The following is a 26,534-nucleotide window of genomic DNA, read 5'->3' as shown; positions in this document are numbered from 1 at the left end:
TGTAGAATCATGATGATAATGTATGATCATCGGAGACAAAATAATTCGACCTTTTTCTTTTCTCTTATCTTTTTGTCTTTCTTTGAGGGTACTTCTACCCATATCCCCTCGGCATTGGCTTTTTCTGTCTGAGGTCCACTAACAGGCAAGGCTTTTACTTCCTAATGGATTTCCTCAGACGTCCTTTTTTTGACACTCCTCTTTTCTGGGCGTGTGCCGAGGGGCGTTGTTCCTTCCGCTTGGACTGAGGTGTCACTGGAGTACTGGAGGTGTTGTGCTGGGAACTTTTTGGGCCTTTTGTCTTGGGTGTACTCGGCTGTTACAAAGTTTTTTGGAGTTTACCAGCCGGTAACAACACGACGGCAAGGCTCGCGTCCTTTGCAATACTATAAATTTCTTTAGCAACCTTTACTCTTCACTTTTAGCTCGTTAAGGGTGTTTTTAATAAACGCCCCTTCGATGTCGTGGAAGGCCTTCTCTAGTGCTTCCATTCTCCCTTTGAGTTCCTCCACAATGTCAAGCAGAAGCTTGCATGGCCCTACCTACGAGGGCGTGTAGGAACCTCTTCTCTTTCCTTTAACGTCAATTCATATGCGAACACATATGACAACTCTCATTATACCTTACGTACGAACACAATGAGAACTCACGTACGAACTCATATAAAAACTTACGTGCGAACTTATATATGAGAACGAGTACAGAAAAATACAAAGGATTAGGCAAGTCTTATGTAGGTACTAAAAAATAATAATTTTTAAATATTTTATCCAATTAAATAATATATTAATTTATTTTTATATATAATAGGACAGGACTACAAAATTAGATTTTTTAGATATCGGAGAGGTTTTCAACGAATTTTTGTGTCCTAAACACGTTCCCGGGTTCCAAAATTGTGTAGGTTTTCAGTAATGTAGGGTTAAAGACCCCAAAAACCGTGCTTTTAAGTGCCCTTAAAAAAGGGGGAACCAAAATTACCTCTTTTTTAAATAAATAAAAAAAATTTTATAAATGATATATTATTATATTATATTATTAAAGTTTCGGAAATTCAACCACTTTGTTTTCTTCAAAATGATCTCGATTATATTTTCTGGTACCAAAAGCACTTTCGTCAATCTCAACAATGGAATTCATCCCGCCAATTTTATATGAATTCTCAATTAAATTACAAAAATCGAGCAGGCATGTCTGTAAAGAATTCGGACAAATACCAATTTCTCGGGATATAACATTGGACGGATAATCCAAAATCCAACAAATTAATATTTTTATTTGTGTCTCCCAACGAATTTCGCAAATTGAAAAAAAAACTATTGTCTCTTGCTCTTTTTTCTTACTACAATTATTTGAACCGCACTGGTAAATAATATTTCTATTTTTCCCATTTAATTTCAAGTGCATTGTTCAATTATCGCATGCACTACATTGTTTTTTATCCGGGAAAATATTATTATTTTTTAAAAAATTAACAAAACCAACTTGAGGTACATAATTATTAAAATTGCGGAAACTTTGTAGAAATTCCATTTCCGAAGGAATTTTATGACTGACAAAATTAAACTGAATAATAAGTTTGGAAAATATTAATTATTCAAAACCTTCATCAATGAGTCTATTGTTTTTATTAAATCTTTGAAGCCTTCATCGGTTTATTGTTTTTATTTTGAAATCGTGAATTTTAAGTAAGAATGTACAAATGAGATATCGTTGGAATCGTCAGAAGGCGGAGATATCAAAAATATATGTTTAAAATGTGTTTTATATAATTAATAAAATTTTTATTTTTTATTTAAAAAAAGAGGTAATTTTGGTTCCCCCTTTTTCAACTACCCGCTGCGACGGGGTATACGTAGCTCGGATACAACCCGACCTACTATTGTGCTTCTCATTTTTATATATACTTCACATTATACCCCTTTCAATACTTCATAAAATTAAAAATATTTGGCATCGACAAACACTATATTTGAATTAGATAGAAATTTTAAATTAGCTTCAGTTGAAAATAAAACTATATTATTTGAATCATTATTTAGTATCAAGAAATTTTCATTTTTATTTGTTTTTATGTCCAAGGTCGATAAACTATTATGAAGTGATTCTAAGCTATCTGGTAATTTAGGAATTATCATTCGTCGCGCGTAATTCATATTATTTTTTATGAGGCGAACGTCGCATAAATCTAATGTATCGACATCACCTTTCATTAAATCTTTTTGCAAAATTTTTGCTGGGCGATCAGAGGGATCGTCGACAGCTTTACGCTTCAAACTATTGCTTCATTTCTGAGGATTTATTATTTTCTCAATATCCAGTTCATGATACTTATTCAACTTACCTTCTACTATATCATATTGGTCATTAACTTTAAAAAATGCTTTGCATATTCTTTTTGAGCATGCCCACCGTTGAATTTCATTTTTTAATTTTTTTTTGAAAAGAAAACTTAAAATTGTCAACGAGTATCAAAGTCTTACCTTTCTTTCCAATCATTACATTCAATTTTTCCGTTTCAATTGATATACACTACAAATTTCTAACACAAAACAAACAAACTGACACAACACAGGTTTATTACCAACTAATTAGATATTTAAATTCTTATTTCAAATACATGGATCTTCGTACAGATTCGGTGACTCGTCGGGACGCAATTTAGGTGAGCCCACATTGCTACTGTCCAAGGGAAAATCCATGTAGACGAACCCTCATATACGTTTAAGCCTTTTTTCTCTTAAACCCGACGTATTAGTGACTTCTACACAAGCTTCAATTAAGGCTTAAATCGTACATTTTAAAGCCCATATGCGTAAGATAAAAAATTTTGAAAAAATGGTTTTGCAGACACCAATGAATTTTTTGGGTGTCTTGAACCTAATTTTTTCGAAATTTCAATTTTTTTATTTTGCAAACGTAAGTCTTAAAGTGTATGATCTAAACTTTAATTTAAGTCTAAATAGAAGTCTATCGCGTCATGTTAACCCCAGATGGTCACACTTCAATAGAATTACATTATAGTCACCTGGGGTGTTTAACACCCCACCATCTAAAGAATGTTATACAGTGAAACCTCCAATATCTGTCAGGCAATGGACCAATACTTTGACGGATATTAGAGTATACATGCATTTTTTATTTTATATTTTTTTATATTTTTTACATTTTATTTATATTTTTCACAACAAAGTAAAATTAATTAGATAACAAAAAATCTGTCATTTTTGTTTGTCTGACTTTGCTTTGACATTTATTCGTCGCATACGTGCGTAGATGGCGAAGAATCAAAGTGTCTGTCACATTTGCGTCGTCTTGCTGTTCATACCAGTCAAAAAAATTTTGCATATTAGAACAGTTGCTCGATGATCTTTAATTTTTTTTCAAATGTGAGAACGTTTCTTTTTCGTTTTGGTTTACTTGATGTGAACGCAACAAGTTCCATTTTAAGTGAATAAATTTTATAAATTTTGTCAAAGAAACACTTGACACAATGTTTAAATCCAGACTAAATCAAATTCTCGAAAAGTTCACAATACATTGTGTGTACACGCAGTATACAAAAATAAACAATGTGACCAATACAAACAAACAAAATACTAATGATTCAAATTTCATAAATAAAGAAATAAAGTAAAAGTAACGTTATGTAGATAGAAATTGATTATTTAAAATAAAAAAAAACCATCTCAGAATGAGGACGGTTGACAGAGGACCGGATAATCGAGGTACCACTGTATTTAATTCACCAATGATTTTAAAAATATTTAATAAAATCTCCAGATAATCGTGAAGTATTGCAAAACATTATCTATCAATGTTTCTTGTCATATATACATATTTGGATATTAAAAATTTCATAAATTTGTGTATGAGAACAAAAAAATTTTTTTCTTTTCCTTTCTTTTGTTTTACTATTCTCATACTAAAAATCGTTGCAGACAGTTCAAAAAAATTTTGGGGTCTTTAAAATCCCACGATGACCATCTAGGGTTAAGGAGAAAAAACATACTAAAAACCCTCAGAAATAGTTTTTGGAGACTGTACAATATCCTGACGTAATACAGAATTGTGAAACCCGGGATCGTCTTCAGTAGACAAAAATACATTGGAAACAACTGTAATATATCAAAGAAAACTTTGTAGACCAGTGTAATTTATTCTATGAGAAAAATAAATTAGAGAAATATTCTTCTCAAAATCTATTAAATAATAGATAGCAGTAATAGGATTCAAGCACATCTTGAACAAAGTCGTTGCATACTACAGATGCCTACCGCTTTCTCTCTCACAGCCGACAAACACCTCTATATAAGCAGGCAACGATTTTTGTCAAGACGTTGTTGAATCCTACCTATTACTGCTCTCTATTATTTAATAAATAAGCAGAATATTTTTCTAATTTATTTTTCTCGTGGAATAAATTATTATATACAAAAATAAATTAATATATTATTAAATTTGATAAAATATTTAAAAATTATTGTTTGTTAGTACATTTGCGCTGCTTAGTTCTTTGTATTTTTCTGAACGAGTTTTCATGTGAGTTCGCACGTAAGTTCTTATATGTATGAGTTTGTACGTAAGTTCTCAATGTGTTCGCATGATTTTATACACCGAAAAAAAATATTCTTGTATTCAGAGGAAAATTCCTCTTACAGAATCCTCTTGAATTTTATTCTTAAAACAAGAGTATTACTCTTTAAATAAGAATATTTTCCTCTAATTTCAAGAGGATCGAAACAAAAGGACTATTCTAGGGCATTCCTCTTATATTCAGAATAATCTTTTTAGAATAAAGATAATACTCTTAGAATTTAGAATAATCTTCTATGTTTAAGAATATTCCTCTAAATTCTTAGAGGATTTCCCATAGAAAGTCGCTCATGCGCAAAGATGATTGCGTCATAAATCGCATATCATGCGTAAAAAAGTTTTAGTTTCTGTGTAAAAAAAGGGGAATTAAACAAAATGGATAATAATAATCTTTTAAATATCTTGATAGAGTTGCAACATACCCAATACATGCCTATTTTTGAAGGTAAAAGGAATTTTTAAAAGTAATTTTTAAAAAAATTTAAATAATTTTGAGATTATGCTATTTAAAATTTTATTTTATTACGATTTTTATTTATTTTAATTTTATTTAAAATTTATTTAAAATAAATTTTCAAATTTAATGAATTATATGTTTTGCGCATAAAAATATTATTAAAAATAGATTTAGTTGATTTATTCAAAAAAATTAAAATCAATTTCAATTTATTTATACTCAAATAGTTGTAAATCATGGAATAACAAATTTTATTCCTTTTAATTTTATAGATTATATCTATGACATAAAAATTAGATGATTGCATTTTTATTATTTCAGAGTTCTTTTTAAGATGATATTTTCCTTTTAAAATAAGAGTATCCTCTTAAATTAAGAGGCATAATTTTACATAGAGGACAATCCTCTTAAACTTAGAGGACATCCTTTTGCAGCATATACTAGAGGAAAATATGCATTGAAATAAGAGGAATCCTCTTGAAACAAGAGGATTTTTTTTTCGGTGTAAGCGATCTCACGAGAATACTTATCTGTGGTCTGATATGAGGCCTTATGTACGTTTTTACAATAGGGGCGTTCCATTTCATGAGGGACTGGCGAAAAATTGATTTTGTTTATACTTCGTGATTTTGTTGTGTTTAGGGTGCTAAATAAGTATGCCAAAAGGTTTTGCAAAATTTTTAATATTTTGCAAGATATTTGCAATTAAACAATTTCGTCTCTTTTTTTCAGGAATTTTTATCTCGCGTATGTGACTTCCATCAAACCTTTAATTTCTGTCTTTAGGGTTTCAACGTCATATAAATTCTTCCATAAACACCTTTTTTCTATTTATTTTGAATGTTTCTCCTCTTGCGTTATTTTTGTTTCATTGGGTGGCAATGGCATTTGGTAAGTCACAGACGTATTCATCGTGATTTATATTTTCCTTATCACTCTGATGGATATCTTCTTCAATGACATTATTTTTTATCATTTTTTCGTTCGATGGCTTTTTATAATTGATGTGATCATAGAACCTAATAAGAAAAACTTCTTTTCCATCGCTTAACTTTTCTCCATCAGCATCAATTATTTTTAAAGCTTGTGGATATTTATTAACAAATATATGAATTAGAGAACTAGCCGTATTTCTTCTGTTATCGTTAAGTGTCCCAATCAGATGAATGCCCATAATTTTCCTTAACTCCCTACAATCTTTGTTGGACAAAGTTTCATGCATTTCTAGTCTGTCTTTCATCGAATCAGGTAGTGCACTCCAAGGAAAAGAAAGAGGTCTTCTTTTCTCGTAATTTGGAACTTTAAAACAAATAAAAATGCATAACAATCATGTGAAATACTGCGTATTTTACTTATGTTTCATATCGGCATTTTATAATACCTTCTCTTCGAACAGATGGTTGTTCCTCTTTGGGGCATCTATTACAATTATTTTCTTCTGTAGGAATAAAAGTTTGGCTTTGTCTAAGAGAGTCTTCTTTTGTTTGCCAATCTTCTCCTTTTTGAAAATCATAATAGAAGTTAAAACTTACCTAAATCCTTAACTGAGTGCCAGCGGAAGAGGGAGGAGATCCAGTTAAGGTCTCCTCCATCTTCCGCGAGCACCCATCCGAGCAGTAGAATATCTCCAGGTCAACCTCATCTTCCTGTCGTTCTCATTACTTGCGTAATGAAGGACTCGATGTTTCTCTAACAGTCAGCGTCCTGCAACATAATTGAAACCATGTTTTCAACTGTGACTTCAGTGCCAACACCCAAAAACATGGCTCGTCTAAGTTCACGCCATTGCCCGCAGAAAAAGAGCGTGTGCTTCCCCTCGTCAATGTGTATTGCTTTGTCGACGCTCGAATCGTTCCAATACACACATTAAGCGTCTTCTTCTATTTTAAATCTGTAAAAATACAGGCCGAAACAACCATGACCCGGCAACGCTTGCGTAAGGTAGTAGCCAACTGTGCAGTGTTTCCTTTTCAACCATGTGGCGAGGTGGGGAATCAGGCGATTGCTCCACCTACTTTTTGACTCTAGCGAATATCTCTGAACCGCGAGAAGCCTGTCAGAGATGCCGTGAGTCTTTAGGGCCGAAACCCAAACAGGGGCCGCATAAAGCTGATTTGCTTGAACCATAGTAGCCACTAGTTTTAGTGTCGCATCCTTGAAAAAATGGCTATTGCTAATAGCAATTTAGCTGCAGTCCTTTCTGTATGGAAAGGGCTTTGTGCCCAAGACTAGATATAGCTTTTTAGGGCGTATAAGGAATTACTCAATAATAATAAATTGTCGAAATATATTCCAAAGTAATTAATAAAATTTTTATGCTATTAAACGATAGTAAGCAAACGATTTCTCCGAAATTTTCAATTAATTAATTATACTTTTTTGACAAAATTTACCGGAATTAAGATCATATAGATTTAATGAAAAGTTTCATTATAAACACGGTTTTAATTTAATTTTTATTAATTTTTTTTTTTTACATTCTAGGAGCATTCCTCATCAAAAACGTAAAACCTACTCCTGAAGGCGAATGTTCAAAAGTTAAAGTTAAAGTTAGGCTAAATCTTAATGGCATTTTAACCATTGCTTCAGCATGTCTAGTTGAAAAACGGGAACAAGAAAAAGAAGAAGAAGAACTACAAAATCAGAATAGCGTTGAAAATGGTAATCAACCTCAAGAAACGGACAAACCTGATCAGGAGGCTCAAGCAAAAGAACCCCCTGTTACTGAGGTAGGTAAAAATTAATTTTATTAATAAAATTAACTATATATTATTATATTAAAAGTTATAAAACCCTATATTCGTAATTCCAAATTACTTCAGAATTGTCTGGTTTCCGTCTTTCAAAAATTTGTCCTGTCTGTTTCAACTATGCAGCAAATTAAACTAATTAAAAAAAATTTTAATTAATTAACTCTTTGCATGAATACGTACACTGAATAAACGAATGTCTTATTTTAAGACAGACTTGTCCTCGTTTTTAAGACATTTTATGGTGCGAAAGATTTCGACCAATCACACACTGTAAAAAATAAATCTGGATTTCAACACACTTTAAACTCAAATCGTTTACAAAGGACATAAATTTTAGACTTCAAAACATGATCTTCAGCCTTTAGAGTAAACTTAAACTTATCAGCCATAGAAATGTCTGATTTCTAGTCATTTTAACAAGTTGACGTGGGAACCTTTTAAGACAAAAGTAATATTTATTTCATAAATATTTATTTTCCTCATTGCTATCAGCAAAGAATTTGGTTCCTCTACGAGGTAACATTTTAAAGTAAGGAATGGTATTTAATTATTTATGTTTAAAATTCAATCAATCCACTTGCATTGGATGAACACCTATTTCACCTCATTGAAATCAAACTTTAAAAAGAGCTCGATACGGCCAATTGGGTTCTTAATAATAGAATATAGAAATCGTAAATTAATTAAATCACTTCACACTGCAGACTATTTATTTATTTGTAAGAAAACATTAGAAAAAGTCTTAGAATTATTTAATTTGACGAATTTATTGTACTACATATTAGGGCGCGCCACATATTAGAACTAAGTAGAAATCTTCAAAAATATATGAAAAATGGCAAAGTTATAAAATTTTAAACAAAAAGTTTTCAAAACACTTATTTTACCATAAAATTTTAAATTTAAACAGTACAAAATATTATGTTTCAAAAAATCCGAGTTTCTTTATTTTTCAAGTAAAAATACATACATAATTATAATCGTTTTACGATCATTCATAAAATATTTTATTAAATATTAGATTTTTTCCAAGAAGATTAGCCATTTGGTTTCGTTGTCTGCTATAGTGCAATCAGCGCTACATACAACTTAGTAGCCCGTGTAATTTAAAATGATTCTTAATACGATTGTGATAACATAGAGTGAAGATATCACCGGGATCGGCATATGGGCATATCTCTAGAACTTTTAAACTTTGAGATATTAGAAAAATTAATTTTCTTTCAGGGCACATTCGTGAAACAAATTTTATTGTCTTCAGTATTGATCAAATACTATACAAAAATTTGCGTAACTCATTTTTACACATTGTTACGCAGCACAGTGGGCCTTATTGCAAAAAATCTGCCCAAAATCTCTAGATGTGTTTAAAACTGACTGAAATTTGTTACTCGCGGATTTTTTTGGTCGCTGATTACAAATCCGACGTTAGTTTTTTTAAAATTCAAAATGGCGGATCCAATATGGCGGACGACTTTTAAAAAATTGATCGAATTTGTCTGAAATTTGTTACTCGGGGGTTTTTTGGGTCGCTGATTACGAATCTGAACTTAGTTTTTCAAAATTCAAAATGGCGGATCCAATATGGCGGACGACTTTTAAAAAAATTGATCCAATTGGCCTGAAATTTGTTACTTGGGGGTTTTCGTAGCTTAGTTTTTGTAACCATGTACATAAAATTTAAAGTTTCATTACTAATATTTAAAATGGTGTATCAAATATGTCAGAAAGATATTTTTCAATTATTCAATTTTTTAAAAAATTTTGTTTGCAATTTTGGATCCACCATTTTGAATTTAGAAAAATTAAGTTCAGATTCGTAATCAGCGACCCCATAAACCCCCGAGTAACAAATTTTAGGCCAATGGGATCAATTTTGTACAAAGTCATCCGCCATTATGAATTTTGTAAAACTAAGTTCAGATTCGTAGTCAGCGACGCAAAAAACCCCCGAGTAACGAATTTCAGGCCAATTGGATCAATTTTTTTAAAAGTCATCCGCCATATTGGATCCGCCATTTTGAATTTTGAAAAACAAAGTTCAGATTCATAATCAGCGACCCCAAAAACCCCCGAGTAAAAAATTTGAGGCCAATGGGATCACTTTTTTAAAAAGTCGTCCGCCATATTGGATTCGCCATTCTGAATTTTGGAAAATTTAAAATTCAGATTAGTAGTCGCAGCGACCCCAAAAACCTTCGAGTGAGAAATATCAGACAGATTTAAACACATCTATTAGTTAATACTTACTTTTCTTCACAAACTATGCGTCGGACAGTTTAGGTTTATATTCATTATTAATTATAAAGTTTTAATGAAGTGTGCAAAGGTGAACGATTTTTCTGTAGACTTTTATAATGCATGAGAAGAGATTACAATGAGTTGGGAGCATTTAGAAGCAAAATTCAACATGTGCTTTTCAAATATGTGGTTTTTTGATATGAGTTACGTTTTAAAATTTAATGTTTGAAGTCATTGCATTCTTTGTGTAAAGGAGGCACACATTCCTGTATGGGTTCAAATTACTTCTTATTAGGTAGATAATATAATCCCGTTGTGCCGTTACTCAAAAACCTTCGTTAAAAAAGTTATATCAGTTTAACTGCTAACTTGTAGAAATTTTGAAAAAGTTGTCTCGCAAGTTTGAAGCTACATAGTTTTTATTCAATTTGAGGCACATCATTGTTTCATGGATTTTTTAGTTCTTTACACTCCCACCTACTTCTATTGCAAGCCACAAGACACACAATGTTTCGTTAAAAAAGTTACAGTCTATAAACTAAAAAAAACAGTCAATATCACACACTAGAAACTGTCGATTTCACCACTTTAACTTACGTTCGTCATTTCCTACATAATTAAAAAAATTATATAACGCATGATACATTTAAAAAGCCCTATAATTGGTCAAATTATGGTATTGAAAAATTATTTAAAAAATTCTTAAGGTATCATAATGAGCGATAACATAAAGTTTAAAAGTTCTAGAGATATGCCCATATAAATTAAGTAAAAACAATTTTGTGCGTTACAACCTCGAAGCCCAGAATAATCGTGAGAAATAAATTAGTACGGAGTCCCTGTTTTCCTCGCTGTGAAACGCAAAAATGTATTCTGCTCTATCTCATTTCTGTCAATATCAACATCATATTAGGGTTTACATATTATGAATAAATATTTATATATAACTTAATTGGCATATAAGATTAATTTCGATTTCTATTTAATATATGAGGGATCCCAGGTGATGTAATTAAGTCAAAAAAAATATTTTTCTCTGGTCACGCTTAAACTCAGGGGATTTGTAATATTTATAGATGTTAATTTTTGGTAAAAATATTTTTTCATTCAGTCCAATATTTTCCGAGGGGGAGGAGGTGAAAGCTTTAGGGTTTACGGTACACCGCATATTTTAATAATTCTTTTCCTTAAATGTTAAAATAAAAAAAAAATTTAATGAAAGTTTCCAAAGTTTTTTTGATTCTCTTTCGATTAGTAATATGCATTTTTGAAAAAAAACTTTTAACAATAAAAATGAAACTCAAAAATAAATTTGATTTTTTCGGGTGAATGGTACGATTTTTTGAATCGAAGGCTGAGATTTTTTCCTCTAAAAATATGTAGTTGTAAAAGTAGAACAAGAATGTTTAAATATTGATAATGAATATTTTTTTTTTTACTATTTTTCAATATTTAAACATTCTTGTCCCGTTTTTTCAACTGTATATTTTTATAGATAAAAACCTTAGCTTTCAATTTAAAAAAATCGTACCTTTCAGCACGAAAAAGTCAAATTTATTGTTGAGATTCATTTTTTTTGTTAAATGTTTTTTTTGAAAAATGCATATTACCAATCGAAAGAGAATTAAAAATAGCTTTCGAAAGTGATATTAATAAAATTATTGAGTTTAATATTTAAGAGAAAAAAAATAATTACAATAAAAATATATTTTTTCCCCTTTCATCACTTCACGTGAAATCCTCCATATACTTGTTTATTAATTTTATAACGAAAAAGGCCTCGTAAGGCCTTTCGTTATAAAATTAATTTAAAAAACGGCTCTAACAGTAAGCAAATATTTACTCGTTTTGTTAATATCCAAAAACGTGCTCAGTCTGAACATCCTAAATACATTCTGATAGCAAAAAAAATTGAGTTTACAAATATTTTTTTTACATAATTGAAGGTTTTTTACCTACTCATTGGCAAACATTTTATGTTACATGAGTTGTTTCTTATATTCTTCACTTTAGGTTTTGTTCATTTCGTGTGCACATATTTTTATTAAACAAATATAATGCGAGATCTGACATGAGGGCGTTGTCTAAAGCAATATGGCGTAATTTGGATAACACTTTTATTAATGAAGAATAAGATCTCACAGAAGATTTTATACTGATTATTTTTGAAGAAATTTCAAAATTATCGAACGTATTTTTTATATTCACTACACGTTGTTTTGGCTTCGTAAAATAAAAAATTACGTTTAAATTTTTCGCTACGGTACTAACTGTGACAGTCTCTCACAGAACACGGCGAAAATGTATAACATCATTCATGATGATAAAATAATAAACAATGACAGTTGAACTACAATTGTAAGTGATACACTGAAAAAAAAATAGTATTGAACTAAGAAAATTTTACTTAATTCAAGAAAATCGTGGGACTGAATACGATCAAATCAATTATGCTACTATTTCAAGAAAACGATTTACTTGGTGCAGTATATTTGAAAGAAGAATATATGTTCTTGATCCAAGAAAATATGGAAATTCGATCAAAAAGTAAATCGACTTTTATGAGTAAAATATTTTCTTGTTCTAAGAATATCTGTATAGTCAAATCAATTATTGCATTTGATTCATTTAAATTTTTGTAATGTTGGTTCAAGTAAGTAAAGATTTGAATCAAAATATTATTTACATTGTCAGAAGAACGCATATTCTTGGTCCAAGAAAATATGGAATTCATCTAAGAAGGTAATTGACTTCTAAGAAATGTAAAATATATTAAGTTAAGATAATATATATATTAAATCAAGAAAATATTTTCTTGACTTGAGAAAACTTATAGAGTTCAACCAACAAAATATTTTTCCAATACAAGTAAATATTTACTTGAATTACCCCCCCCCCTCCTACATCCCTTCCTCCTCCCACCATGTCTAATTCTTAAGTCAAACATTTTTATTTATTATTATTAAAATTCATATTTTGTATTATTTATTTAAATAATGTTTATTTTACATACATATTTATATTGAATTAATACTTAACACAATTAAAACAAGTATACCTTGAATGAAAATTTTTTACGGTCCAAGGAACTGAACCCGCGTTGCGCGCACCAGAGGCAGTAACGTAGAGCACTATGCCATCGTGACTTAATTGACGGTTTTCAAAAACTCCTATTTAAGTTTCATATCCATTTGGAGAGAAATATTTTCTTGGATCAAGAATACGGGATTTGTATTAAGTTAGAAATTAATTCAAAGCAAATGAATTTGATTCAAGAAATGAAAATTTTTCAGACAATATTTTATTATTTTGCTTTAGAACATAATATTCTTGATTGAATACTTTTTGGTACTTGGGGGAAATAAAATATTGAGTTGTGATAATAAGATATTTACTTCTGACAAATGCTAAATTCTTCATTCAAGAACTATGCGTTAATCCAGTTGAAACAAGTATTTACTTATCACGGTACCCTGGAACCAATCTCAACCCTCAACATTCTCCCTTTTAAAAATTTCTGTTGCAACTTGTTCGGGGTACCTCACTGAATATTTTCCAACAAGAAAAATCAAAATACGTCGGGCGCTTTTTTTTAATTTCAATTTTTGTGATTTTAGCGCCAAATTAAAAAAAATGGTTTTTATAATTATTTAAAGTAAAATTCAACTTCACATGGTCAAATTTTGTTCAAGAAATTATACAAAATCATAATTTCGGTAAAAAATTTTCTGTAGAATCGAAATCTGACATTGGCTTTCGAATTTAAAGCAGAGGAATCCCAGAAAATCCGGAAAACTGTTAATATTCTAAAAACAATCTCACCGTAGCGTTGTTTTTTCCAAATTGTCTGTCAAATTTTATAAAAATAAGAGCAATTTCAAAATTTATCGAAATTTCCCAATAAGTAACAGTTACTTTTTCAAATTTACAAAACAAAATATTATAGAATGAACATTTTTTTGTCAGTGATTAAAATCAATTAAATTAAAATCAAATAAGAAAAAAATAAAAATTATGCACAATTGTTTGAATATGGAATTAAAATCTTAATCGTGTAAAAATTACCAATATCAGAATATTCTCCTGGCATCCAATTAAATTAGTTTTTTATTCAATGTTGAAATAGTTCTTCAAACACTAATAGTAAAACGTTTTGACTTGTGACAACAAGCATGAAGTTAACAGAAATACAATTTTTAATTCGTTTCTAGTCTGTTCTTTTCCCAAGAAATTTGCGCCTGCGCCAATTAATCTTGACCAACGCAGCAGTTTTGTGGAATTTACCACTGCGGTTTGTAGATGGCGTAAGGAATTCTGTGTTTAATACAGAAAAAAAAATTCGACACAGAAAACTTGAAAAAAACGACAGTGAGATTGCTCTTAGAATATTTACAGTTTTTCAGATTTTTTGGGATTCCTCTGCTTTAAATTCGAAAGCCAATGTCAGATTTCGATTCTACAGAAAATTTTTTACCAGAATTATGATTTTGTATAATTTCTTGAACAAAATTTGACCATGTGAAGTTGAATTTTACTTTAAATAATTATAAAAACCAGTTTTTTTTTAATTTGGCGCTAAAATCACAAAAATTGAAATTAAAAAAAAGCGCCCGACGGATTTTGATTTTTCTTGTTGGAAAATATTCAGTGTGGTACCCCGAACAAGTTGCAATAGGAATTTTTGAAAGAGAGAATGTTGAGGGTTGAGATTGGTTCCAGGGTACCGTGTTATATTAATATTCGCATTTTCTTGACTCAAGACTATATTAGCGTTGAATTAAATAAAACATATTTTCAAGGAAACAAAAGAATGATTTCATTCAAGATTATATCACTATTTCTATTGAAAAAATAAATTATTTCATTTAAGATAATATAATATTATTTCTGGAAATTGAATGTTCTTGAAACAATATAATATGAAAATGTTTCAAGTATATTAAACACTTGGATTTATTGATGTTTAATAATTTTTAATCAAATTGAAACAAGTATCTACTTCTATTAATCTTTACATTTTCTTGGATCAAGACTATGAGTGTTAGATTAAGTAAAAAGTTGTTTTGAAGGAAACAACAAAACGATTTGACCCAAGAAAATAAAATACTCAACGTAAATTACTTGACATAAGAAAATAATATTCTTGACTCAATACTTTTTTGGTTCTTGACGCAAGTAAAACATTTCACTTGAAACAGTAAGATATACACTACCGTCCGAAATTGTGCGAACTCTGCTTTTTCAACAACTATAAAACTGTTCAAATCTTCAAAAATATTAAAACTAAAATTTTTTCCTCTTTATTTTATTAAAGCTAATAAAATTCTGAAAGAAATGACACCTTGACAAAGAGAATATGTTAATTTTTCAATTAGATATCTAAGAAAAACCCAATTTTCAATGTTTTTACTATTTTTTTTATTTCTCTGGCAAAAATTAATATTTTTAAACGTTCTTAGGCTCATTGAAATCGTATTTTGTTATGCAATTCAAATTATATAAAACAATTCATGTACACATTCTTCCCTAGCGTATGCAAACCGTGAAAGTTGGCTCATAAAATGTCAAAAAATTTAAATTTAATTCTACAATAAAATATAATGTTTAAAAATCAAGTAAATATATCATTCTTAACTTCTCTGATTTATGTAAGTAAATTTAAGATTTATACATTTTACTGATCATTTTTTGTCATATAAATATTAATCACAATTTTTTGACATTTTATGAGCCAACTTTCACGGTTTGCCTACGCTAGGGAAGAATGTGTACATGAATTGTTTTATATAATTTGAATTGCACAACAAAATACGATTTCAATGAGCCTAAGAACGTTTGAAAATATTAATTTTTGCCAGAGAAATTAAAAAAATAGTAAAAACGTTGAAAATTGGGTTTTTCTTAGATATCTAATTGAAAAATTAACATATTCTCTTTGTCAAGGTGTCATTTCTTTCAGACTTTTATTAGCTTTAATAAAATAAAGAGGAAAAAATTTTAGTTTTAATATTTTTGAAGATTTGAACAGTTTTATAGTTGTTGAAAAAGCAGAGTTCGCACAATTTCGGACGGTAGTGTATTTACTTGTATGAAACTCATATTTTCTTATTTCAAGCTCAAAATTACTTGACTCAAGAAAATAAATTTCTTCCAATAACAAAATATCGTATTGTTTCAAGTAAAGTACCTCAAGTAAATGTATTTACTTGATTCAATTAACTTTTTTTCAGTGTACAGTTATCCAAAACTAGTAACATTTTTCATCATCAGATAACCTGTCTACAAATATCATATCCCAATAAATGTATGTATGGTTTTTATATTATATTCACATATGGGAATTATTATTTTGGAAATATTTACAGTATATATATTTTTTTCTATGAGGGAAGTGGAAAATTTGCATAACCCTTGGTACCCAACACAGATACCTGCAGTCCGGTGCTTCAAAGGGATTCCTACTTTAGAAGACCTAAAAATAGCGCTTTTTTAAGAATTTTTTAAGAAGGAAAAAAATAACTTAGACCTCGGGGCTTTTTATGATGTTTTTGTATATATTTGAAGCATTTATAATAAAATTTTAGACAAAATATTAAAAATAGAGAAATTAAAATCAATTGTTGACGGTAGTGCACATCAGGTCTTAAAAACGGCGGACACAATAGAGACTGCAAATTTTGTTTGAAACATGAAATCAAAGAAACATTTTAAAGTTTACATATGTAGTTTATATTTGAACCAAGAAAATTCCAAAGAAATAGTAAAATTCGATAAGTTTGAGTGATAAAAACAAAAAAATCATTTTCAAAAAATGACTTTAACAGGTTCTCAAAATTGTAAAAAAAAAATTTTCGAAAGTGTTTTGGTTCAAATAGAAGAGGGATTAATACTGAGTAAAACAAGCCATCATTTATTAAAATCTGTCAAGGTATTTTCTGTCCATTCTCCCAGTAAAAAAGAACTAATTCAGATGAATTTAAATGAATTAACTTTTTTTTGGCAAGGTCCAATTTCTATTTGACGCTAAGCAAAATTCAGTGAAGACCTTTATATATTCAATTCAATTCGTATACCAATGAGTTTTCTTTGGTTGAGAATTCAAACAAAATGACCAACTCGTCTATTGAATTCGTGCTGACGAATTGAAAAAAAAATAAAACTCAAAAGTTTGTTCATTTAATTAGTACGGATAGAGAGTTTAGAAGTTGAAAGCAGCTTTTTCAAATACATGAGAATTGCAATATAGCTCCAATTCGAATTTGTCGCTAAGCCGGATGCACTGAAGCCCAGAGTATAATCATTTCAATTTAACTGTATTAGTTTTCATTTGCTGGGCTGCCTGCCAGTTTGTCAAATTCGTAAAAAGTAAAATTAGAGAAAATGCACTTCAAAATTTGTGGTTCAATAAGTATAAATTTTACGCGTTTCAATATTTCTCTAATTGGCAATCCCAGTTCCATGAAGTGCTTACTAATATAATAAAGTACCTTTGCAGGAGCCTTTCTGCGGGTAAAAAATTCGGAATAGACAATAAAATGGGGGAGGGGGACGCCTTCGAGTTTAGACAGGCTCTTTAACACCTACCCGACTCCTCGATGCGTTAGTCTCGTAACTTAAAAAATACTTTAGATTGGCCTCTAAAACTTTAAGTAAATATTCTTAGATGTATTACCTAAAGGTTTATGCCAAAAAAAAATTTTTGATTTTTGACTGTAAAGTAGGATTCCCCCTTAAGGTTATGTGGGAATGACCGTACTTGTTCTGGTCAACCCACTAAAAACCACACCCTTTGTCTGGACTAATCCTCACATTACGGAACTGCCGTCAAGCTTTAAACTTCGTAGGTGAACGTCCCTGGGATCTCGCTATCGCGATCCTTGCCATTGACGATCTTTCTGGATTATTTATTCTTCGTTCGTACGAGAGTATTTTTGGACTCCTCAAGAGTCGTCTTGTAAACTTCGCATCTTCCGCTGTCTGCGATATGGTTAATTATCTTCTTATCGCCAAACTTTTCTCTACATACAAAGCAGCTTGGGTTTCTACTACAGTTTGCAAACTTATGATTGGCTTTACCGCGCTTGAAGCACGCAGTAGATCCCTACTGAAAATTCTCATTTTTTCACAGTTGAGATCAGTCTTGAATACTATAATAGCTGAGACTCTAACTCAGAAGATGTATTGCAAAGCACAATTTTTTTCTTTTCAGTTGAATTGCAGTAATATTATTTGATATTTAATGAAATAATTTTTATAAATTGCCGTCTGCCAACTGAAAATTCCTATATGAAATCCTATATTGTTTCCTTTATATAATTCTATGTGAAATCTTAGATATAGATATTTCAGAATCTACATGAAATCCTATATGATTTCTTATGTCCAAATCAATCATATCCCTACCGAAAGAGTGGTACTGGAATGGTACTGAATTGGACTTGGCTTGAGTTCCACTTCAGTACCACTACCTGATAACCCATAAGAAGACATTTTTAAAGTACTTTAACAATAGTTTTAAAGGTATATAAGATCAACAAACCGTCTCTCGCGAAATACGTGTAAAACAGCAAAAAAAACATAATAGTTTGTAGAAAATTTCTGTTAAGTTTGGAAATTATATTGCAATCCCTCCTTGAACAATAGACCCCTAGGTCCTTTGTTGAAGGATTAAAATTTTAACCCGAGTTTTATTGCTTAAAAAATTTGTAATTTTAATAACTCAACTTTAAAAAATATATATTCAGATTCGTTAATATTTCCAGATTATGAATATCTAAAATTTATCATAAAATAATTACATTTAAAAAAGTTATAATTTATCTCGTATACCTTAAGTTTGATAAAAAAATGGACATCATTTTTGAATTTAGCTGACAAAGGAAATATCATATGCATAATAATGTATGAAAATAATATAAATCCATGAAAAACAAATATAATATTGAAATAAATATAAAGTTTTAGTTTAAACATATTGAAAAAGCTAGTCGCTTTTCACTTTTATGAGGGTATTAACGGTAACTCGACCCTTTTCGCAGGTAAATTTCCCAGTTCCATTTCAGTACCAAAATGCACCAAATTAGTACTGAGTTGGTACTGAGCCCTCAGTTCCAATTTCCCAGTACCAATCCAGTACCACTCTTTCGGTAGGGATATATGATCCCACGTGAGGATTTTTAATATGATTTCATGGCAGATTTTTTGTAATAATTTTTTATTCCAGAATCGAAAAAAGATTTGATGTATGATTTGATATAGGAAAATTTCTAGTTAAGGATTGAGCAATGAATTTTAGTATGTTTTCTAATGACAAAACAAAAAGGAAATTGACATAAGAAATTGAAGGAAAAAATGGGACCAGAAATAATTGTAGGATTTCACATAGGAATTTACATAATTTATTACTTAAGAATACGTTTATAAGAATTTACATCGAATCCCACTTCAAATCATGTCTCAATTTCCTATATGATTGTTCATAAGATCCTTTTTAGTTTCTTACATGACACATAGGATTTTATGTGGATTTTAATATATGAATTTATGTGACATCCTATATGAGAATTTTCAGTAGGGATTTGTCCGCTGCCTTACAAACTCTTTCTATGTGGCCAGGCACCAGTAGCACCAAACGACCACCTTCTTTTTATTGGGTAACATGAAGCCAATCCTTATGCGTCCCACTTTCTCCAGCCTGTCCGCCTCCTCTGTGTCGATGACTACAACCGCGAACTTCATTCCTCGTCAGTTGGGTCCTAGGACCGTTACTCTCTTGCTTTCTGGCATCTGGAGCACTTCCGCCAACGCCTGTTAGACCTCTTTTTCCTGGGTAAAGCAATTCCGGTCGCGGATCTCAAGTTTGACCTGTCAATCCACATTCTGCACCTTCCCCATGCTTCCAAGCACTTTGGTGACCTCAGCGGTAAATACCTCCTTATTAAAGTCTCCTCTGATTTTGATCAGGAGATCTCCGCTTCTTGTAGGCCTTGCGCCCACGATCTGCCTGTTGCTGACGTCTAGATTCACTTACCTCCGAAGATAGTTCAGTACGTCGGCATACGTTGTTCAAGTTGATGCTCGGATCAGAACTGAAGATCCATTCGTCGCTTTCTTCTTACTGGTTTGCTTAGGATTCGGTGTTACTGACACATACGAAATCTTTTTGACAAGAGGTGCCTCCTCTTGCTTTTTCTTCGTCGCCTTTGCGTCAGTCCTTTCCGGACAGCCAGATCTTTTTCTTCGTTTCTGCACCTCTATGACTGCACGTCGATGACGCTTATCATTGATGCGCTCTCTTTTCCTATTTCGCTCTTCTCGGTCCACCTCCGCATTCCCTATAGCGCCAGCCAGGTTGCTATCTTCATTATCTGCTAGGGCGTGCTTTGTCTTCGCCTCACTGACAAGATATTGAAGAGTATTAAGTTCGTCCTTAATAGTCATGTTGACATTCTTCTGGACTTCGCAAGACTTTACCATCTTGGCAATCTCTTCTTCGATCCTCTGAAGACACTCAGCTTCTTCCTGCCTAAGTTTTAAACACTTCTCGCGTTATTCTTAAATTGACTCTTTGTTTAGGTCAGACGGAATCAAACTTCTTCCGGTGCTGACACTAAAAACGCTTGAAGCGCTTTCTCTTCTACTTCCAAGTCATTTCAAACGGACCTGAGATATCTTAAGAAACTGAATGCCCCCATGGTCTATCCTCCTTGTGGCATTGAATGCTACAGTACCCAAGGTGTCCAATACTGCGGCATTATGGTCACTGGACAAGGTTTACCAAGAATTTACAAGACTCTTGGTAGCGGACAACTTTAAATCACTTAATTTAGAAAAAAAATGTCACAGACAAACGTTGTCATTTAGGACATTATTTACACTCACTATGAATGTGCGACAATACAAGTACATATCGATTTTAATAATCTAGATCAGGCGATAATATAAAAAATTCTTAAAAAAGAACAAAAAAAAGTACCTTTTGGTAATAAAAAGCTGAAAAAAGTAGTAAATAGTATCTTTTAGTAGATGAGTGCGAAGCCTGTGTACAAAAATTAGTGTAATGGCCTAATAAAAATATGAGAAATATAAAATTTTTAGAACAATATTATGGACAATTGTAGTTAAAAATTGCAATTCTTCTCCATTATCTTTGTAATTATTTTATTGTTCCACTATTGGTGTAAAACATTGTTGATGATCAAGCCACTTTTGTTTAGGAACCATTTTAAACTTCCTTATCAAACTCAGATCAACAATTGTAATTTCAGCATCAGCTTGTTCTTTTTTAAATTTCGTAAGTGCAGAATAAAGATGTTAGAAAAATATTTTTATGTTACTGGTATATTTACAATTTCGACAAACTGTTTTTGCTAAAATTTACGTTCGTGGAAGTGTACACTGAAAAAAAATTTATTTGACTCAAATAATCGGTTACTTGACTATTATCAAATTATCATTATTTGAGTCAATTAAATGATAATTGTTTCAAATACAGGAATTATTGGTTCAAATACAGTTTATTTGATTCAAATAAAAATTATTTGGTTCAAGTGAATATTTATTTGATGATAGTCAAGTAACCGATTATTTAAAAAAAAATTTAGTATATAAAAGTAGTCGGTAAAATAGTATTCGGAAACAAAATTTTCGGTAATTTAAAACATTTGAAATAATGTACAAGAATCGATGGTGGTAGATGGAAACTATTATTTACATGATAAATAAAATAATTATTATAATTAAATTTTTTTTCAACAACTTTTCTTTGAAATATAATGCATGGAATCATAGCTATAATATTTAAGACTTACCATTCGCTTGACAGATTCAATTTAGATTACTATAAAAATAAAACTCCAATAGAAGAATAGCTTCAAGTATTAAATGATTATGAATGTGCGAAGATATATAAACTTTAAGAATAATAATTAAAAATTTAATGTTACTGTTTTACCTCTTGATTGTGCAACATTTATCGGCGTGACTCTGAGTCTGTTGTGATTTAGGTGAACATGGATAAAAGGCGACGGAATTCAGATGCTGACGATAATGGAAGGGGTGCTTCCTCCTATTCGTCCAGGATTCTCTCTTGGTTCAGCTCGGTACGCGGAAAGTCTATCTCCACTTGAAATCATTTACTTAACTCTTCCGGGTCTAGTTATGTATATATTAAATAAGTACTTATCTCAATTATTAACCTTGAAGAACTTGACCTGTAAGTATTGGTCTTTCATTTTTTTTATCATTTTTATTAATTTACTACAAATAGAGAAATTTTAAGTATATAAATAAAAAAAACTCAATTTTTTTCAATCAATAAAAAATGAAAAAAATTCCTTAATTCTTAATGCTTACAAATCTGGACGAGTTCTTCATTATTTTAATTTTGATGTAATTGTGAATTAAGTATGCAATAATGTTAAATTATTATTGATCCTGGAAGTGTTAAATCAAACATCTTTGCACATTATTTCTATTTTTTAATTACACAGGTCTACAACGTTTTTTTTAGTTATCAGAATGGTTTCCAATATATTTTTGTGTGCTGAACACAATCCCAGATTTCAAAATTGCGTATCACCTCAGGATTTTGAGTAAAGTGGGGATAAAGACTCCAAAAACCGTGTTTCTAAGGATTTTTAGTATTTTTTTCTCCTTAACCTAACGTGCTAAAGACTTCTATATAGGCGTAAATTACTGAAACCCTTCAGAAACAAAGTTTTTAGACATGTTTACCCCCACTTTACTCAAAATCTTGACGTGATACGTAATTTTGAAACCCAGTATCGTGTTCAGCACACAAAAATACATTGGAAACCACTCCGAAATCTAAAAAAAAGTCTTATTTTGTAGACCTGTGTTATAGATATATTCTAAGAGGTTTAATAGCTCATACTTATTACTTTAGGAAAAATATTCAATCTCTTTTGGTTTTTAAGACAATCTCGAAAATTTGAACAAAAATTTCCTGAACATTAATAGTTCTTTTCTAAACTTTAGGTATTCTCTCCAATTTTCCAAATAATTTATTCGTTTTAGATCCGAATGGAATCAAATTAGATTTTTAATTCAGACCTAGTTTTCCAAATAAGAATCAAATCAGATTCAATAAAGAATAAGCATTCAAATTAATGGAGTTATTAATAATAAATTGTCATTGTCGAAAATTTCTCATTTTCCGCAATTTAATTACAAGTAAATGAAATTATTAAATTATATTAAAAATTTATGATTTGATTTATAATGATTCTTTGATTAAAAAATAGTACATTTTAATTTAATAGTTTTTAGAAATCTAAAAAATTAAAATTCTAAAACTTATATTTTTATCGTTAATACTTTATATTCAGTACGTTTAAGTTTAATTTTTTAATTTCATTTATTTGTAATTAATTGCTAAACAGCATAAATTTTATACACTTTTTATAGACATTTTATCAAATTCATGTTTTAGAATTATGTGCAGAATCATTTTCACAAAGTATCTTAAAATTAATAACTGTAACCAATTTTTGCGATTTATATCTTGTAGCTTTACAAAAGTCAATCAGCCTCACACAAGAAAAATAAAGTTTCTTGTCCCTCAGACTTGACTCCCTCTTCTATTAAGTATTTTGAGATGCTGAAGACGAATCCGAAGTCAGATTTGCTCCATCACATCAGAATTTTTTTAAAAGTTTGATTGATTTACGTTAAATTAAGTATCTAGATATGTTTAGGGTTTTCTAACAAGAATCTGAAGTTAGATTTGCTTTATTAAGATAGGATTTTTTCTCACTTCAAAAAATATGTCGGATTTTATGTGGCGACGAACTAATTTTTTTAATTTACATGAAACTTAATATTAAAGCTGCTTTTACACCTTCTTCGTTTTTAATAAGCGATGCATTTTCACGGTGAATCACTGAATTTGAGTGGCTCTAACAATATTCAATTTTCACGGTAGAAATTGAATATTTGTCAGAGACAATCAAATGGTTGTAGGACACATTTCCCAATCCATTATTCCCACTCAAATCTTCCCAACGGACATATTTCCCAAAGCAGAAATTTTGCTCCCAATATTGAATACAACTCCAAATTTCTGTAAAGTTAATTTAATATAAAGGTATATTTATGTTTATGATTCAAAAATCCCTCAACGTGTAAAAAATATCCTTTTCCCTTTGTTTTTATTAACTCAGCCATTATTAACTATAAATTTTAAAACTTGATTGAATTTTAATTAAAAAAGTCTATACAATTTTGACGCAGTTTGATAAGACTAAACAAAGATTGAAGGTTGTAAAAACAATAGATTGGAAAAAGTATAATTTGTGAAAAAAATATGTTGCGAGAAGCATACTTTAGGGAAATAATAGCTTGGGAAAAGTGGACTATGGGAAAAAGAAAGATTGTGAATTTTAACTATTGGGAAATGTGTCCCATTCAGAGATTCGACCTTTTAAATTCATCGCTCGCTAAAAACCAAGAAGGTATAAAAGCACCTTAAAAAGTTTTTGCTGTTGCTTATTATGAATCTGAAGTCATTTTCAGAATTGAAGAAATCAAATTTAGTTTGTCCACCATATCGGATTGCATCAATCTTCAAAAAAATTCGTTTGACGCTATATAAAATCCGTCATGATTTTTGAGGTTAAAAGAAATTCTAATGTGAGGAAGCAAATCTGTCTTCAGATTCGTGTTCACTCTATTGAAAAAAGAGCAAAAATATGACAATAAATGCGACTACAAATATGACTAATGAAAACCCTTATAATACGGTAGCGAATTACATTAAAGGTCGTAGTTATTACTTTTTCTGCAGTCGTACTTGCGGTCACATTTGGGGTAACTATCGATAACAATTGGAATTTAGTTCGAGCAAACAACTTAGTCCGAAATGAGTCGAAAATAATCTTGATTTTCTATGTAAACTATTGGCAAACAGTACGCAACATTGCGGATTCTGTACTGTCAAAAAACTGAATCCGAAATGTGTCTGGAACAATCAAATCTTTATGTTAAAAATTCGGCATAAATTCTGATTGAATCTGGTAAAAAATTCTAATCCAAAATGAGTCAGAAAAAATTGTGAATTAGTATGTATAAAAGCAGCAGTCAGTACTCACAAAAATCTTAATCAGAAAGTAGTCCAAAATAATAGGAAATACATCGAATCCGGATTTAGTCAGGTCAGCAATCTTCATTAAAAATCTGGTATTAGTCTAACAATGGTGATTTTGTACATAAAAATTCCTAATTATTTCGAACCCATTTCAAATTAATTTTTTTGTTCTACCTAATATCGTATTTTAACAGATTGATTTCGTAGAAGTTTCGGACTACTCCTGACTTATCTCAGATTTGTATTTTTGTCTACACTAATTCCGGATTAATTCAAATCATTTTTGGACTGTTTTTCGTACTCCAATCTAGATAGATTCAGTCCACTCAAAAATCTGAATCCGAAATGAGTTTGAAATAATCCGACATTCTATATTAATTAAACCGAAACAATTCGATTTATGATCAGGTTTTTATCATCCGAAATTAGTCTGATTAAGTCCAAATAAGTCCTATTTGAGTGACTAGTAAATCCAGATTTAATCTAGTCAGATCCGAAATTTATCGAATGATGCACAACTAGTGAATGCGAAATTAATCCGGCCTATATGTAAGTACCCAGTAAAAAAACTAATTCAGATAAATTGAATTGAATTTCATCGGTTGAGAACTTCAATTGAGTTTGGAAGTTGAATGCAGCTTTGGCGAATTCAGAAGAATTGCAACATAGCTCCAATTCGAATTCGTCGCTAAGCGGGATTCACTGAAGCCCAAGGTATATTTATTTCAATTCAACTAAATTAGTTTTCATTTGTTGGGTAGTAATTCCGGATTCAATAATTACGTTTGATCGCAGTAACTTTCAATTATACCAAATTCACTAGTTACACAAACTGATAAAATTTCGTAATTTGCCGAACTAATTTAGGATGAAAAAAACCTGATTGTTTAGAACTAATTAAAATGGAGCAAAACTGACTACCGTTTCATGTTCAACGCCCAAAATTTGTAGGGGAAGAGTAGCCTGCACTGAGGGACAAAGAGACTTTAATTATATGTGGAGCTATATAATAAAAACGTAAATCGAAATGAGACCAAAATAATTTGAAATTTGTACGTAAACAATCCGTAAATAGTAAAACTTAACGAGGAATAATTCGAAATCTTTATGTAAACGATCCGGATTTAGGCTTAGTTAAAAATCCTAATTCAAATGAGTCTAAAATAATCCAAAATTTATATATAGGGAATCCGGATTTAGTCTAACAAAAATCTTAGTACAAAATGATCCAGAATAATCAGAAATTTTAAGTGTTAAATCTTCAATTATTTTTAAATATAACGGATTCAGTCTGATCAAAATTATTTCAAACTTATTTCTAATTTAGATTTTTGTGCAGACTGTATGATAAATTTGTACATACAAAATACGGATTTTTCCA

General features: G+C 30.4%; 1 protein-coding gene across 2 annotated transcripts in view; it reads left to right on the top strand.

Annotated features, from left to right (window-relative positions):
- LOC127287941 (97 kDa heat shock protein) overlaps positions 1-26,534 on the top strand; it is an 85,526-nt gene that overhangs the window by 49,445 nt on the left and 9,547 nt on the right. The window contains exons 7-8 of one of the 2 annotated variants that reach the window (XM_051315093.1): positions 7,538-7,782; positions 22,053-22,148. In XM_051315093.1, coding sequence (XP_051171050.1) covers positions 7,538-7,782; positions 22,053-22,148 — 341 coding nt within the window. The remainder of the gene's footprint in view (positions 1-7,537; positions 7,783-22,052; positions 22,149-26,534) is intronic. The other variant, XM_051315094.1, reaches the window with a different exon arrangement.

The sequence above is a fragment of the Leptopilina boulardi genome, unplaced genomic scaffold (assembly GCF_019393585.1).
Source record: "Leptopilina boulardi isolate dan_hultmark-lab unplaced genomic scaffold, ZJU_Lbou_2.1 LbouV2_377, whole genome shotgun sequence".
Lineage (NCBI taxonomy): Eukaryota > Metazoa > Arthropoda > Insecta > Hymenoptera > Figitidae > Leptopilina > Leptopilina boulardi.
This window is presented reverse-complemented; position numbering and strand designations above follow the sequence as displayed.